The sequence below is a fragment of the Agelaius phoeniceus genome, chromosome 1 (genome assembly GCF_051311805.1).
Source record: "Agelaius phoeniceus isolate bAgePho1 chromosome 1, bAgePho1.hap1, whole genome shotgun sequence".
Taxonomy (NCBI): Eukaryota; Metazoa; Chordata; class Aves; order Passeriformes; family Icteridae; genus Agelaius; species Agelaius phoeniceus.
This window is the reverse complement of record NC_135265.1, coordinates 456,726-470,403: the sequence shown is the minus strand read 5'-3', so window position 1 is coordinate 470,403 and position 13,678 is coordinate 456,726. Positions and strand designations below refer to the sequence as shown.

Sequence of the window (13,678 nt, the reverse complement as noted above, 5' to 3'; positions counted from 1 at the left end):
CACCGATGGCACCGCCCCCACTGCCACCCGTCCAGTGTCACCCCACCCTGCTGTCACCCATTCCCAGTGTCACCCAGTGCCAATGTCACTGTCCCTGCCATCACCCGGCTCCAATGTCACCTGTCCCCAGTGTCACCCCACCCTGCTGTCACCCATTCCCAGTGTCACCCATTCCCAATGTCACCCAGTGCCAATGTCACTGTCCCTGCCATCACCCAGCTCCAATGTCACCTGGCCCCAGTGTCACCCCACCCTGATGTCACCATTCCCAATGTCACCCAGCCCCAATGTCACCTGTCCCTGCCATCACCCAGCCCCAATGTCACCTGGCCCCAGTGTCACCCGACCCCAATATCACCCTGCCCCCATGTCACTCAACCCCAATGCCAACCACCACAGATGTCACTTGGCTCCCGTGTCACCGAGCCCCGATGCCACCCAGTCCCAATGTCACCTGGCCATGATGCCAACTAACCCCCATGTCACCCAGTCCCAATGTCACCTGGCCATGATGCCAACTAGCCCCAATGTCACCTGGTCCCAATGACACCTGGCACTGATGGCACCCATCCCCAATGTCATGTGTTGCCAATGCCACCCATCCCCACTGTCCCGAAGTCCCCAATGATACCCATCCCCAATGTCATGTCCCAAATGACACCTGTCCCAATGTTCCTGTCCCCAGTGTCACCCACCCCCAATGCCACCATGCCCAGCCACCATCCCTGTACAGTTCTGTGTTTATTTGAGCCGTTGGTGACACGGAGCAGCAGTCACACAGTGACACAGGGACAGGGGGACCTCACTGTGGGGTCCCACCCGGGCACGGTGACCTGGTGACATGGCCACCTCGCTGTGGTGACGTGGCCACCTGGGCTCAGGCACGGGGCCACCTCGGCACGGTGACCTGCTCACATTGGCACAGGGACAGGGCCAGCTGATGAGGTGAGGGGGGCTAGGTGGCCGTGTCCCCTGCCGTGTCCCCTGCCGTGTCACTGGCCAGGGCCTTGGCCACCTTGTCCTTCAGGTAGGCCACGCGCTGCCGCTCCAGCTTCAGCTCCAGGAACTCGTAGTGTGGCACCTGCAGGGGACAGGAGTGTGACAGCAGCCGCGGGGTCCCAGCTGCGTCCCCTCCTGTCCTGCCCTGGCTGTGCCATGCCACCCACCTGGGAGGGTCCCAGTGCCCACCCTGGGACGTGCCACCACCCCCCAGGTGTGACAGCGACAATGAGAGCAGGGGCTGGCAGTGACCCTGGGGGTGACACGTGGCTGTCACACTCCCCCCGGGCTATAATTACCCCCAGGGGTTAATCCTGGATGACCCCACAGGATCAGCTCGTCTGTGTCACCTCCCTGTCACCCCTGTCCCCCCCAGCCCCTGGCAGGTGGCCGGGGGGATCACGGTGGCTCATCCCTGCTGAGCCCCGGGCTGGGGGCAGCTGGCAGCCCCCCAGGGGGTGTCAGAGCCTCCATCCCAACAGTGCCAGCTGTGCCCAGCTGTGCCAGGGGCACAATGGCACCCGGCTGGTGTCACCAGGGTGGCCACGGGCACAGGGCACAGGGCACAGGGACCGTCCCCTGGGCCGGGCACAGGTGAGGCCACACCTGAGTCCTGGCTCTGCTCCCGAGAGGGAGGCTCAGGTGGCATTTGGGGAATATCTGGGGAACATTTTGGGAATATTCTGGGACTATTTGGGAACATTTTGGGAATACTCTGGGACGATTTGGGAACATTTTGGGACTCTTTCTCTTTGGAAGGGCTGGGAGGGTCCAAGCGCCAGGTGGATGTGTCACCCGGGGCCAGGCCCCGTGGTGGCCCTGGCAGTGCTGGACACACATAGGGGCTGTCAGGGACCAGGGGGTGGTCCTGGGTGTGTTGGGTGGTGTTGGATGTTGCTGGATGGTGTTGCTGGGTGCTGCTGGGTGTTGTTGGATGTTGCTGGGCGTTGCTGGGTGTTGTTGCTGGGTGTTACTGGGTGTTGCTGGGTGTTGTTGCTGGGTGTTGCTGTTGGGTGTTGCTGCTGGGTGTTGCTGGCTGTTGCTGGGTATTGTTGCTGGGTGTGTGTTGCTGGCTGTTGTTGCTGGGTGTTGCAGGGTGTTACTGGGTGTTACAGGGTGTTGCTGGCTGTTGTTGTGGGTGTGCCATGCTCACCTCGGCCAGCAGGAAGCCGGCAGCTCGGAGGTGCCTTCGGGCCATGGAGCCCCGGCCCAGCAGCTCCCGGCCCCGTGAGCTGAACTGCGGCAGCTCCCAGCGCAGCACGGCCACCCTGGGCACAGGGACAGGGACAGCCATGAGCACGGGGACAGGGACAGCTGTGAGCATGGGGACAGGGACAGCCGTGAGCATGGGGACAGGGACAGCCGTGAGCATGGGACTGGGACAGGGACAGCTGTGAGCACGGGGACAGGGACAGCCGTGAGCATGGGGACAGGGACAGGGACAGCCGTGAGCACAGGGACAGGGACAGCTGTGAGCATGGGGACAGGGACAGCCGTGAGCATGGGACAGGGACAGGGACAGCTGTGAGCACGGGGACAGGGACAGGGACAGCCGTGAGCATGGGGACAGGGACAGCTGTGAGCACGGGGACAGGGACAGGGACAGCTGTGAGCATGGGGACAGGGACAGCCATGAGCATGGGACAGGGACAGGGGACAGGGACAGCCGTGAGCACAGGGACAGGGACAGCTGTGAGCACAGGGACAGGGGATGGGGACAGCCATGAGCATGGGACAGGGACAGCCGTGAGCATGGGGACAGGGACAGCCATGAGCACAGGTACCCCGGGGACAGGGACAGCCATGAGCACAGGTACCCCGGGGACAGGGACAGCCGTGAGTGTGGGCACCCAGAGCAGAGACGGCCCGGGGGTGCCTGAGCTGTGCCTCTCCCACCACCTCCTGTCCCCTTCCTGTCCCATGTCCCCTTCCTGTCCCATGTCCCCTCCCTGTCCCCCTCATTCCACCTCTTCTCCCCCACTGACCCTTTCCATTCCCCCTCCTCATCCCTCCCTGTTCCCCTCCTCTTCCTCTCCTCTTGTCCCCCCCTTCCCCTCCTGTCCCCTCCACTGTCCCCCCTTCCCCCACCAGGGGAGCCCCTGCTGTCCCCACCCACCTCCTGTCCCCCTCCTGTCCCCCCCTGTCCCCACGCACCTCCTGGCCCCTGGTGGCAGTGGCTTTGTCCCCTCAGAGTGGGACAGGTGGGGGGCAGTGTAGTCCCTCACGGGCAGAGGTTTGTTGTCACTGTCCAGCACCGCCTCGGCATCTGCAGGGACAGAGGGGACAGGGGACTCAGAGCCACCCCAGAGGGGCAGTGTCCATGGGGATCCACCTCCCCGGGTCCCAGCAGGGGACAGAGGGGACTCAGAGCCACCCGTGGGGCTCTGCTGAGCCCACCCCAGAGGGGCGGTGTCCGTGGGGTTCCGCTCCCCGGGTCCCAGCAGGGGACAGGGGACACGCGGAGCACGGGAATTGCTGTGGCAGCCGGTGGCCGGTCCCCGACACTGAGGGACAGGGACCGAATTTGACTGGGCTGCAGAGGGTGACAGGGAAAGGTGACAAGGCTGGAGGGTGACAGGGGAAAGTGACAGGGCCGAGGGGTGACACAGGAGGCTAACGGGGGACAGGGCTGGGGGTGCCCAGGGTGGGTGGCACAGATGAGGGGTGGCACTGGAAGGTGCCCAGGCAGGTGGCAGGCCTGGGGGTGGCACTGGAAGGTGCCCAGGGTGGGTGCCAGCCCCGGGGGTGGCACTGGAAGCTGACTAGGGTGGGTGCCCAGACCAGGGGTAGCACTGGCAGGTCCCCAGGGTAGGTGCCAGCCCCAGGGGTGGCACTGGCAGGTGGCACTCACCAATGTCCCAGCCATACACGGTGCTCACGTTGTACCGGACGAGGTCGGGGCCCCCCAGTGCCCCCGGCAGTGCCTCCCGCAGCCACCGCTGCAGGGGGGTGGCCTTCTCCTTGTCCTTGTCCCTGTCCCCGTGCCCCCCCAGCAGCTCGGGGGACAGGAAGGGCCCCTCATAGCCCAGCACCTCCAGCCTGGCCGTGGCGTTGATGTGCAGCAGCTTCAGCCTTGAGCTCTGTGCCCGGGGGGAGCTGTCACCTGTGGGACACGTGGGGACACGCTCAGGTGGCACCCAGAGACAGGCTATACCCCAGGCGACCTGCAGCCACGGGCTGTGACACTGTGACACAGCTGTGCCCCAGGTGACCTGCAGCCACGGGCTGTGACACTGTGACACAGCTGTGCCCCAGGTGAGCTGCAGCCATGGGCTGTGACACTGTGACACAGCTGTGCCCCAGGTGACCTGCAGCCACGGGCTGTGACACTGTGACACAGCTGTCCCCCAGGTGACCTGCAGCCATGGGCTGTGACACTGTGACACAGCTGTCCCCCAGGTGACCTGCAGCCATGGGCTGTGACACTGTGCCACAGCTGTCCCCCAGGTGACCTGCAGCCATGGGCTGTGACACTGTGCCACAGCTGTCCCCCAGGTGACCTGCAGCCATGGGCTGTGACACTGTGACACAGCTGTGCCCCAGGTGACCTGCAGCCATGGGCTGTGACACTGTGCCACAGCTGTCCCCCAGGTGAGCTGCAGCCATGGGCTGTGACACTGTGACACAGCTGTCCCCCAGGTGAGCTGCAGCCATGGGCTGTGACACTGTGACACAGCTGTGCCCCAGGTGAGCTGCAGCCATGGGCTGTGACACTGTGACACAGCTGTGCCCCAGGTGAGCTGCAGCCATGGGCTGTGACACTGTGACACAGCTGTGCCCCAGGTGAGCTGCAGCCACGGGCTGTGACACTGTGACACAGCTGTGCCCCAGGTGAGCTGCAGCCCCTGAGAAGCCCCCCCAGCCCCAGGCATTCCCAGACTCCATGTCTCCAGTGGCATTGACCCCCCAGGTCCCACGGGAGGGACACGGGGCTCATGGGCACGGAGGTCACTGTGGCAGCCGGTGGCCGGTCCCCGCCATGGGGGGACAGGGACCGAATTTGACTGGGCTGCGGTGCCAGCAGCACCAGGGGGACAGGTGACCCTGGGGGACAGGTGACCCCCCCAGGTGCCCCCCAGCTCCTGTCCACCCCCTGGCTCCCAGCTCAGGGTATCACCAGCCCCACTGTGCTCACCTTGCAGCCGGGCCTGGAACTCAGGGGACAGCACCTGGCTCAGGTGGGGGGCCCGGGGCTGCTGCAGGACACACAGGGACCACACCACATCTGTCAGCAGGTGCACGTCCAGCTGCTGCTCCTGCCCCTGCAGCCGCTCGTGGATCTGCAGGGGGACACACAGAGCCCAGCTCAGCCACACAGCTGTCACCACCTCCTTCGCTGGGGCTGCAGGGCCCGCTCAGGTGACCCTGTCACCCCATGGATTCAGCCATCCAACAGCCCCTTTCCCATGGGAATGTACCTGTGCTCTGGGACAGGTGACAGCGTGGGAGGGGTCACCTGGAGGGGGTTCCAGGGCCTCTCCCAGTGCCCAAAGAGGGAGCTGGGAGGGATTGGGGGCACCTGGAGTGCCAGGACATGGGAAAATGGGGAATTTGGAAGGCTTTGGGGGAGGGATCTGTAGCTGGGGGGTCTCTGAGGTCCCTCCCCTCCCAGACCCCAGGGAACCCCAGGGACATTACCATGGAGAAGAACTCCTCGCTGGAGCTGGGCTGGAAGTTGAGGCGGGCGAAGGAGACGAGGATCCCGCAGAGCTGGGTGATGGACAGGTCCTGAGAGTTATCCAGGCAGTACTGCAGGAAAAACGGGAATGTGGGGCTGTCCAGAGCGGGGACAGGAGGGACAGCTGGGACACGTCAGGTGGGAACACCAGTGAGGGAATGCTGGGGCTCTCTGCAGGCACCGGGGGAAGCTCTGGAACACCCCAGTGTGGGTGGGACAGGGCAGGGGATGGACCAGGCAGGAACTGGGCAGAAGTGGCAGGAAACTGGGAGAGGAGCAGCAAGGAAAAGCTTGGAAACATCAGCAGGGACCCTGCTGGGTGGGACACCAGGGGTGGGGGATCTTATCCTGGGATCTTATCCAGCTACAAGGGCAGGCTGGAATGTCTTAGTCTGCATGGGGACGTGCAGAGAGGTGAACTGGGACACAGCTGGGACAGAACTGGGACAGGAACAGCACCAGCTGTCACAGCTGGAGGCTCTGGATGGAGCCAAATCCAGCGGGAAATGATCCCTGATTCCCACTGGGAATGGTGACACAGCTTGGACAGGGAGGGGCCCTCGCTGCCACCTGCTCCAGGTGACAATGGCACAGACTGGTGAGAGGGACCTGCTGGGAAAGGTGACAACACCCCCTGCACAGGTGAGTGTCCCCTGCCTCCCCCAGGGCCAGGTGAGCTCCCCTGCCTCCCCCAGGGCCAGGTGAGCTCCCCCCTGTCCCCCATGTGAGGTCCCCCCTGTCCCCCAGGCCCAGGTGAGGTCCCCTGTGTCCCCCAGGCCCAGGTGAAGTCCCCCTTGTCCCCCAGGTGAGGTCCCCCTTGTCCCCCCAGGCCCAGGTGAAGTCCCCCCTGTCCCCCAGGTGAGGTCCCCCTTGTCCCCCCAGGCCCAGGTGAGTCCCCCCTGTCCCCCAGGTGAGGTCCCCCTTGTCCCCCAGGCCCAGGTGAGTCCCCCCTGTCCCCCAGGTGAGGTCCCCCTTGTCCCCCCAGGCCCAGGTGAAGTCCCCCCTGTCCCCCAGGTGAGGTCCCCCTTGTCCCCCAAGCCCAGGTGAGTCCCCCCTGTCCCCCAGGTGAGGTCCCCCCTGTCCCCCAGGCCCAGGTGAGTCCCCCCTGTCCCCCAGGTGAGTCCCCCTTGTCTCCCAGGCCCAGGTGAGGTCCCCCTTGTCTCCCAGGCCCAGGTGAGGTTCCCCCTGTCCCCCAGGCCCAGGTGAGGTTCCCCCTGTCCCTCAGGCCCAGGTGAGTCCCCCCTGTCCCCCAGGTGAGTCCCCCCTGTCCCCCAGGCCCAGGTGAGGTTCCCCCTGTCCCCCAGGCCCAGGTGAGGCACCCCTGTCCCCCAGGCCCAGGTGAGTCCCCCCTGTCCCCCAGGGCTCACCTGAGCCATGGCCTCGGCCAGGGGCCGGCTGAGCCAGCGCAGGCTGCTGAAGGAGCGGGCACAGCGCAGCACCTGAGCCGGGCTCAGGCTGCCCAGGTGAGGCTGCAGCTCCAGGGCCAGGCGGTGCAGCACCTGTGGCTGCTGGAAGCTCAGCTTACCTGTGCCAAGGGGGACAGCTCAGCACAGGGGGCTCTGAGCACCTCTGTCCCGTGCCCCCCGCGCCACAGGTGACAGCTGGGGACGGCCACCTGGAGAGGAGAGGCTCCAGGGACACCTCAGAGCCCTCCCAGTGCCCAAAGGGGCTGCAGGTGAGCTGGGGAGGGACTTGGGACACACAGGGTGATGGAATGGCCTCATGCTATGAGCTCCCAGGGGTTTGGGACACCTGGAGTGACAGGACACCTAGAATGGCCCCCTCGAAGACCCTGGGCTGACCAACAGTGCCCAGGCCCCTGTTCCCACCCAGCACTGGGAAAACCCACTGGCAACAGCTGCTTGGGCTCACCTGGACTCCCTCACCCCACCTGGCTGGCACAGGACATGTTTGGGATCCCAAAGCTCATCTAGATTCCCTCACCCCACCTGGCTGGCACAGGACACGTTTGGGACCCCAAAGCTCATCTGGATTCCCCCACCCAGTGCCAGTCCAGGCAACTCCCAGCCCCAGGACAGTGACACAGGACCAGGATTTGTCCCCAGCCCCTGCAGACGGCCCTGGCACCCAGCCCAGGCAACTCCCAGCCCCGGGACAGTGACATGGGACCACAGATTGTCCCCAGCCCCCCGCAGGTGTCCCTGGCACTCACTGAAGGCAAAGAGCAGGTCGGTGAGCACGGGCAGGGGCAGCTCAGCAGGTTTCTGCAGCAGGTGGTAGCTCAGGGCCCGCAGCAGGGGCACGCAGCGGCGCTGCTGCAGCGCCAGTGCCAGCGCCACACGGCGCAGCTCGTCAGGGTCAAACTGCTCTGCCAGCTCCAGGGCCTGAGGGACAGGTGGGACAGGACAGGTGAGACAGGGACAAACTGCTCTGCCAGCTCCAGGGCCTGAGGGACAGGTGGGACAGGACAGGTGAGACAGGGTCAAACTGCTCTGCCAGCTCCAGGGCCTGAGGGACAGGTGGGACAGGACAGGTGAGACAGGGTCAAACTGCTCTGTCAGCTCCAGGGCCTGAGGGACAGGTGGGACAGGACAAGTGAGACAGGGACAAACTGCTCTGCCAGCTCCAGGGCCTAAGGGACAGGTGGGACAGGTGAGACAGGACAGGTGAGACAGGGACAAACTGCTCTGTCAGCTCCAGGGCCTAAGGGACAGGTGGGACAGGAGGGACAGGACATGTGAGACAGGGACAAACTGCTCTGTCAGCTCCAGGGCCTAAGGGACAGGTGGGACAGGAGGGACAGGACATGTGAGACAGGGACAAACTGCTCTGCCAGCTCCAGGGCCTAAGGGACAGGTGGGACAGGTAAGACAGGGTCAAACTGCTCTGCCAGCTCCAGGGCCTAAGGGACAGGTGGGACAGGAGGGACAGGACATGTGAGACAGGGACAAACTGCTCTGTCAGCTCCAGGGCCTAAGGGACAGGTGGGACAGGTCACAGGTGGGAGAAAGGAGACAGAGGACAGGTGGTGCAGGTGACCCCAGGTGGCACTGCTGACCCCAGGTGACCCCCCCCAGCCCAGGCTGAGGCTCCCAGTGCCACCCCCGTGCCGTGCCCAGGTGCAGGGTCCCACCTTGTCCTCCAGGCGCTCCATCAGGGCGGGGGACAGGTGTCCCACCTTGGCCATGAGCGTCACCACGGTGCGGGTGCCCTCGAGCTCGGTCCAGCGCAGCTCCAGCTTGCGCAGCACCTCGGGCAGCAGCAGCCCCTGGTGGCCCTGCCCCGCCAGCTGCTCTGCCAGCTGCACCAGCTGGCGCAGGGGCAGGCGCCGCAGCCGCCACAGCACCTCCTGCTCCACCGAGCGCACCTGGCGCCCGCCCCGCGCCAGCCCCAGCGCCGGCAGCACGCGCAGCAGCTGCAGCAGCGACGAGTTCCACACCTGGGAGATCTGCGGGGACAGGGTGAGACAGGGACACGGGTGAGACAGGGGGACAACAGCGGAGTTCCACACCTGGGAGATCTGCGGGGACAGGGTGAGACAGGGACAGGGGTGAGACAGGGACAGGGGTGAGACAGGGACATGGGTGAGACAGGGACAACAGCCGAGTTCCACACCTGGGAGACCTGCAGAGACAGGGATGGGGTGAGACAGGGATGGGGTGAGACAGGGATGGGGTGAGACAGGGACAGGGGTGAGACAGGGACACGGGTGAGACAGGGACATGGGTGAGACAGGGACAACAGCTGTGTTCCACACCTGGGAGATCTGCGGGGACAAGGACAGGATGAGACAGGGACAGGGTGAGACAGGGACACGGGTGAGACAGGGACAACAGCCGAGTTCCACACCTGGGAGATCTGCGGGGACAGGGTGAGACAGGGACAGGGGTGAGACAGGGACAGGGGTGAGACAGGGACACGGGTGAGACAGGGACAACAGCCGAGTTCCACACCTGGGAGATCTGCGGGGACAGGGTGAGACAGGGACAGGGGTGAGACAGGGACAGGGGTGAGACAGGGACAGGGGTGAGACAGGGACAACAGCCGAGTTCCACACCTGGGAGACCTGCAGAGACAGGGATGGGGTGAGACAGGGATGGGGTGAGACAGGGACAGGGGTGAGACAGGGACACGGGTGAGACAGGGACACGGGTGAGACAGGGACACGGGTGAGACAGGGACAACAGCTGTGTTCCACACCTGGGAGATCTGCGGGGACAAGGACAGGATGAGACAGGGACAGGGTGAGACAGGGACACGGGTGAGACAGGGACAACAGCCGAGTTCCACACCTGGGAGATCTGCGGGGACACGGGGACACAGGGACAGGGGTGACATGGGGACACCAGCCAAGTTTCACACCTGGGAGATCTGCAGGGCAGGGACAGGGACAGGGGTGAGACAGGGACAGGGGTGAGACAGGGACAACGGGCGTGTTCCACACCTGGGTGATCTGCAGGGGATGGGGACATGGGGACAAGTGTGACACAGGGACAACAGGTGTGTTCCACACCTGGGAGATCTGTGGGGGACAGGGACAGGTGTGACATGGGGACACCAGCCGAGTTCCACACCTGGGAGATCTGCGGGGGACAGGTGTGACACAGGGACAGTATGACATGGGGACAACAGGCGTGTTCCACACCTGAGAGATCTGCGGGGGACACGGGGACAGGTGTGAGACATGGGGATACCAGCCCTGTTCCACACCTGGGAGATCTGCAGGGGACAGGGACAGGTGTGAGACAGGGACAACAGCCCTGTTCCACACCTAGGAGATCTGCAGAGGCATGGGGACATGAGTGACACAGGGACAACAGGCGTGTTCCACACCTGAGAGATCGGCAGGGGACACGGGGACAGATGTGAGACATGGGGATACCAGCCCTGTTCCACACCTAGGAGATCTGCAGAGGTATGGGGACATGAGTGACACAGGGACCACAGGTGTGGTCCACACCTGGGAGATCTGCACAGGGACGCAGGGATACATGTGACACAGGGACAACAGGTGTGTTCCACACCTAAGAGATCAGCCACAGGGACAGGTGTGGGGCAGGTGTGGGACAGGGATAACGAGTGAGGATTTGGGACACCGCTCCTCTACCTGTGCCACCTCCCAAGTGTGCCCTGAACCCACTGGAGGGACCTGGGCACTGCCAGCCTGTGCCCCAGGTGTGCCCTGAGTGCTCAGGTACAGAGCAGAGCACAGTGGCCGCTGCAGCCCTGTCCCCAGCAGCCCCTTCCAGGTGTGACCCCAACAGTCCCAGGTGTGTTCCCAGCAGTCCCTCCCGTCCCTGTCCCCAGCAGACCCTCCCAGGTGTGTCCCTCACCCTGTCCCTGTCCCACCTGTGCATCGAGTGTCCCCAGGAGCTGCTGGAAGCGGGGGTCCCCGCGCAGGCTCTCGGTGTCCAGGTGCTGTTCCGTGCTCAGCCGTGCCAGCCGGGCGATGGCCAGCGCCGCCAGGTTGCTGCTCAGGGCGGAGCCGCGGCCCAGCTGCAGCAGCTCCTGCGCGCTGCCGGCCTCCCGGATCAGCTCCCGCAGCTGCTGCTCCTCGCCCTCGGGCCGTGCCCGTGCCCGCGGCTCCTCGGCGGCCCGGGCCGGGCCGGTGCGCAGGGCGGGCCCCGCGCCGGGTCCCGGCGGCGCCGGCAGCAGCAGCAGCCGCCGGCAGCAGCGGCGAACCAGGTGCGCGGCCATGGGCACGGCTCGGTGCCCGGGCAGGGCTCGGCGGCACCGGGCAGGGCTCAGCGCCGCATCCCGGGACTCTGCGCGGGACCGAGCGTTAGGGCGGCCGCACCGGGACACTGCCCGGTCCCGCGTTAGTGAACCGTGCCCCAGCTCCCCCCTCGGGCCGGGCCCCTCAGGTGCCGGTCTCACCCCGGCCCATGCTCTACAGCCCGGCCCCGCTCCCGACCTCCCCGCCCGGGTTCCGGTTCCCTCCAGTGCTTCCCCGGGCCCGCTTCTCCCAGCCCCGTCAGTGTTCCCACAGTCCCGATCCCAACGCCGGACCCAGTCCCATGCCGGATCCCATCAACGATCCCGATCTCGGTCCCAGTTCCGCTCCCGATCCCGATCCCGTCCCTGATCCCATCCCCGCTCCCGGTCCCGCTCCAGGCCCTCTCTGACCTCTCCCGCCCGGGCCCCGCGCACGGGCCGCCACCGAGGCGCGCAGTTATGACGTCACAGCGCCGCGTCCGCTCGCTATTGGCTGCTCGGCTGCGTCATCACGCGGCGGCGGCGCCTTGTCCGTGACGGGGCGAGAGCGCGGCCGCCATCGGCGCCAAGGGGCGTCCATTAGAGTGTCCCTCAGAGAGTCCCCCAGAGTGTCCCCAGAGTGTCCATCCCGCAGTGTCCATCCCGCAGTGTCCCCGCGCTGTCCCCGCGTACAGGACGGGCCCGGACCCTCCCACCCGCCCTCCTCTCTGTGGGCGCCCTCGTGTGGTAGCGGGGGAAACTGCAGCCTCCGCCAGCAGCGAGACCCCCAGTGTCCCCCAGTTCATCCCAGTGCCCCCCAGAGCCCCCCAGTGCCCCCCCGGAGATCCCCAGTTCACCCCAGTTCATCCCAGTGCCGCTCCCCGAGTCCCCCAGTTCATCCCAGTGCCGCTCCCCGAGACCCCCAGTTCATCCCAGTGCCCTCCCCCCCCCCCGCAGTTCCCCAGTTGCCCCAGTGCCCGGGTGAGGTTATCTGTTAACGACTAATTATCGATTATGGAGCTCCATCGATTATCGATCGTTTATTGGTATCCATAATGATCTCCTCGATGCCGACACGGGGGAGGAGGGGCGGTGTCCGGGGGTCTCCTCAGCGCCGGCTGAAGTCCCCGCCTGCGGGACAGGAGGCTCCGGCTGTCCCCGAGCCCCCCGCAGCCCCCCGGGACCCCCGGGACAGCCCCTCCTCCACCCGCAGCGCTCCGAGCGGTGCGGGGGCCGCGTGTCCCCCCCGGAACCCCGCAGGATCCCCCCGCTCCCCCTGGACCTCGGAGCTCCGGCAGGACCCCCCGCTCCCCCAGAGCCCCCTGACCCCCGGCGGGATCCCCCCAGTCCCCGCACCCTGGCAGGATCTCCCGCTCCACCCGAGCCCCGGCGGGATCCCCCTGCTCCCTCCGCTCCCCCCGAGTCCCGGCAGGATCCCTCCGGCTTCCCCCAGCCCCCGTTCCCCCCGTTCCCCCGTTCCCGTTCCCGCACCCCGGCAGGGCTCGCAGCGGCACTGGGCGATGCGGGGCAGCAGCGCGGGCCGGGGGCGGCCCCGGGGGCACGGCAGCAGCAGGGCCCGCACGGGCCGGGCCGGGTCCAGCCGGTAACTGCAGCACTCGCACAGAGACCGCACGTACGGCTCCTGCGGACACCGCGTCACGGCGGGGGACAGCCCGGGGACACCCGGGAGCACCGGAGAGACCCGGGGAGCCCGGAGAGCACCGGGGGGCACCGGAGATCACCGTACACAGCCCCGGGCAGCCCCGGGCACCCAGGGACACCCCCGGTCACCCCGCACAGCCCCAGACACTCCCGGAGAGCCCCGGGCCGCGCAGAGGCGGCTCCGGGGGCAGCAGGCGGGGCTGGGGTCCCCCCGCGCCCCCCGTACCTGGGCGCTGACGGCGGTGCGGGAGCGGCACGCCCCCGCGCAGTAGGTGACACGGACGCCCCGCAGGACACACGCGCCCTTGGCGATGGTCCGGAGCGCCGTGAGGAGCCGGCACGGCCCGGGGGGCTCCTCTGCACCGGGGGGGAACACGGTGTGAGCGGGGGGGCTGCCGGGGCCGCCCCTCCCCGGGGTGCGGGGTCTCACCTGGCCACTCGTCCCGGCACACGGGGCAGCAGCTCCCGGGCTCCCGCACCGGCTCCGTGCCCTGCGGGGACCCCCAGGCTCAGCCCCGGCCCGCCGGGACCCCCCGCGCCCCCCGGAGCCCCCCGGAGCCCCGCACCTCGGGGCAGGTGAGCGCGGGGCAGGAGGTGGCGCAGGTGACGCGTCCCTCGGAGCAGCGACAGGTCCCGCACGGCTCCTGCCACTCGCTGCCGGCCTGCAGGGGGCAGGGACCCCAG

At 66.8% G+C, this 13,678-nt stretch overlaps 2 protein-coding genes and 2 non-coding genes across 4 annotated transcripts in view; all 4 read right to left on the bottom strand.

Annotated features, from left to right (window-relative positions):
* Window positions 1-722: 722 nt before the first annotated feature.
* TBRG4 (transforming growth factor beta regulator 4) lies at window positions 723-11,901 on the bottom strand. Its single transcript, XM_054628536.2, has 11 exons — window positions 11,765-11,901; window positions 10,988-11,403; window positions 8,772-9,086; window positions 7,851-8,022; window positions 7,045-7,202; window positions 5,638-5,748; window positions 5,135-5,279; window positions 3,851-4,102; window positions 3,154-3,265; window positions 2,153-2,267; window positions 723-1,081 (listed from the first exon to the last, which is right to left on the bottom strand). The coding sequence occupies exons 2-11, from the start codon at window positions 11,333-11,335 to the stop codon at window positions 956-958; spliced, it is 1,854 nt and encodes a 617-aa protein (XP_054484511.2). The 5' UTR covers window positions 11,336-11,403; window positions 11,765-11,901; the 3' UTR covers window positions 723-955.
* On the bottom strand, window positions 3,407-3,537 carry LOC129131553 (small nucleolar RNA SNORA5). Its single transcript, XR_008535697.2, has one exon. It is a non-coding gene; the product is annotated as a small nucleolar RNA SNORA5 (small nucleolar RNA).
* LOC129131542 (small nucleolar RNA SNORA5) lies at window positions 4,881-5,013 on the bottom strand. Its single transcript, XR_008535694.2, has one exon. It is a non-coding gene; the product is annotated as a small nucleolar RNA SNORA5 (small nucleolar RNA).
* Window positions 11,902-12,357: 456 nt separating the features above from the next.
* The window catches only part of LOC129126620 (SCO-spondin-like), a 32,384-nt gene continuing 31,063 nt past the window's right edge, over window positions 12,358-13,678 (bottom strand). Inside the window, 5 exon segments of the mRNA XM_077190454.1 lie at window positions 12,358-12,463; window positions 12,824-12,974; window positions 13,221-13,351; window positions 13,425-13,485; window positions 13,561-13,656. Of these exon segments, the coding sequence (XP_077046569.1) occupies window positions 12,441-12,463; window positions 12,824-12,974; window positions 13,221-13,351; window positions 13,425-13,485; window positions 13,561-13,656 (462 nt within the window). The 3' untranslated portion in view covers window positions 12,358-12,440.

Bases quoted from the DNA above. Each gene is read 5' to 3' on its own strand.
- TBRG4 (XM_054628536.2), bottom strand. From the start codon at position 11,335: ATGGCCGCGCACCTGGTTCGCCGCTGCTGCCGGCGGCTGCTGCTGCTG. The intron at 7,203-7,850 runs GTGAGTGCCAGG...CCCTTGGCACAG, and splicing joins CGACCTGCTCTTTGCCTTCA to GTAAGCTGAGCTTCCAGCAG. The intron at 3,266-3,850 runs GTGAGTGCCACC...CTGTCCCTGCAG, and splicing joins CGTGTATGGCTGGGACATTG to ATGCCGAGGCGGTGCTGGAC.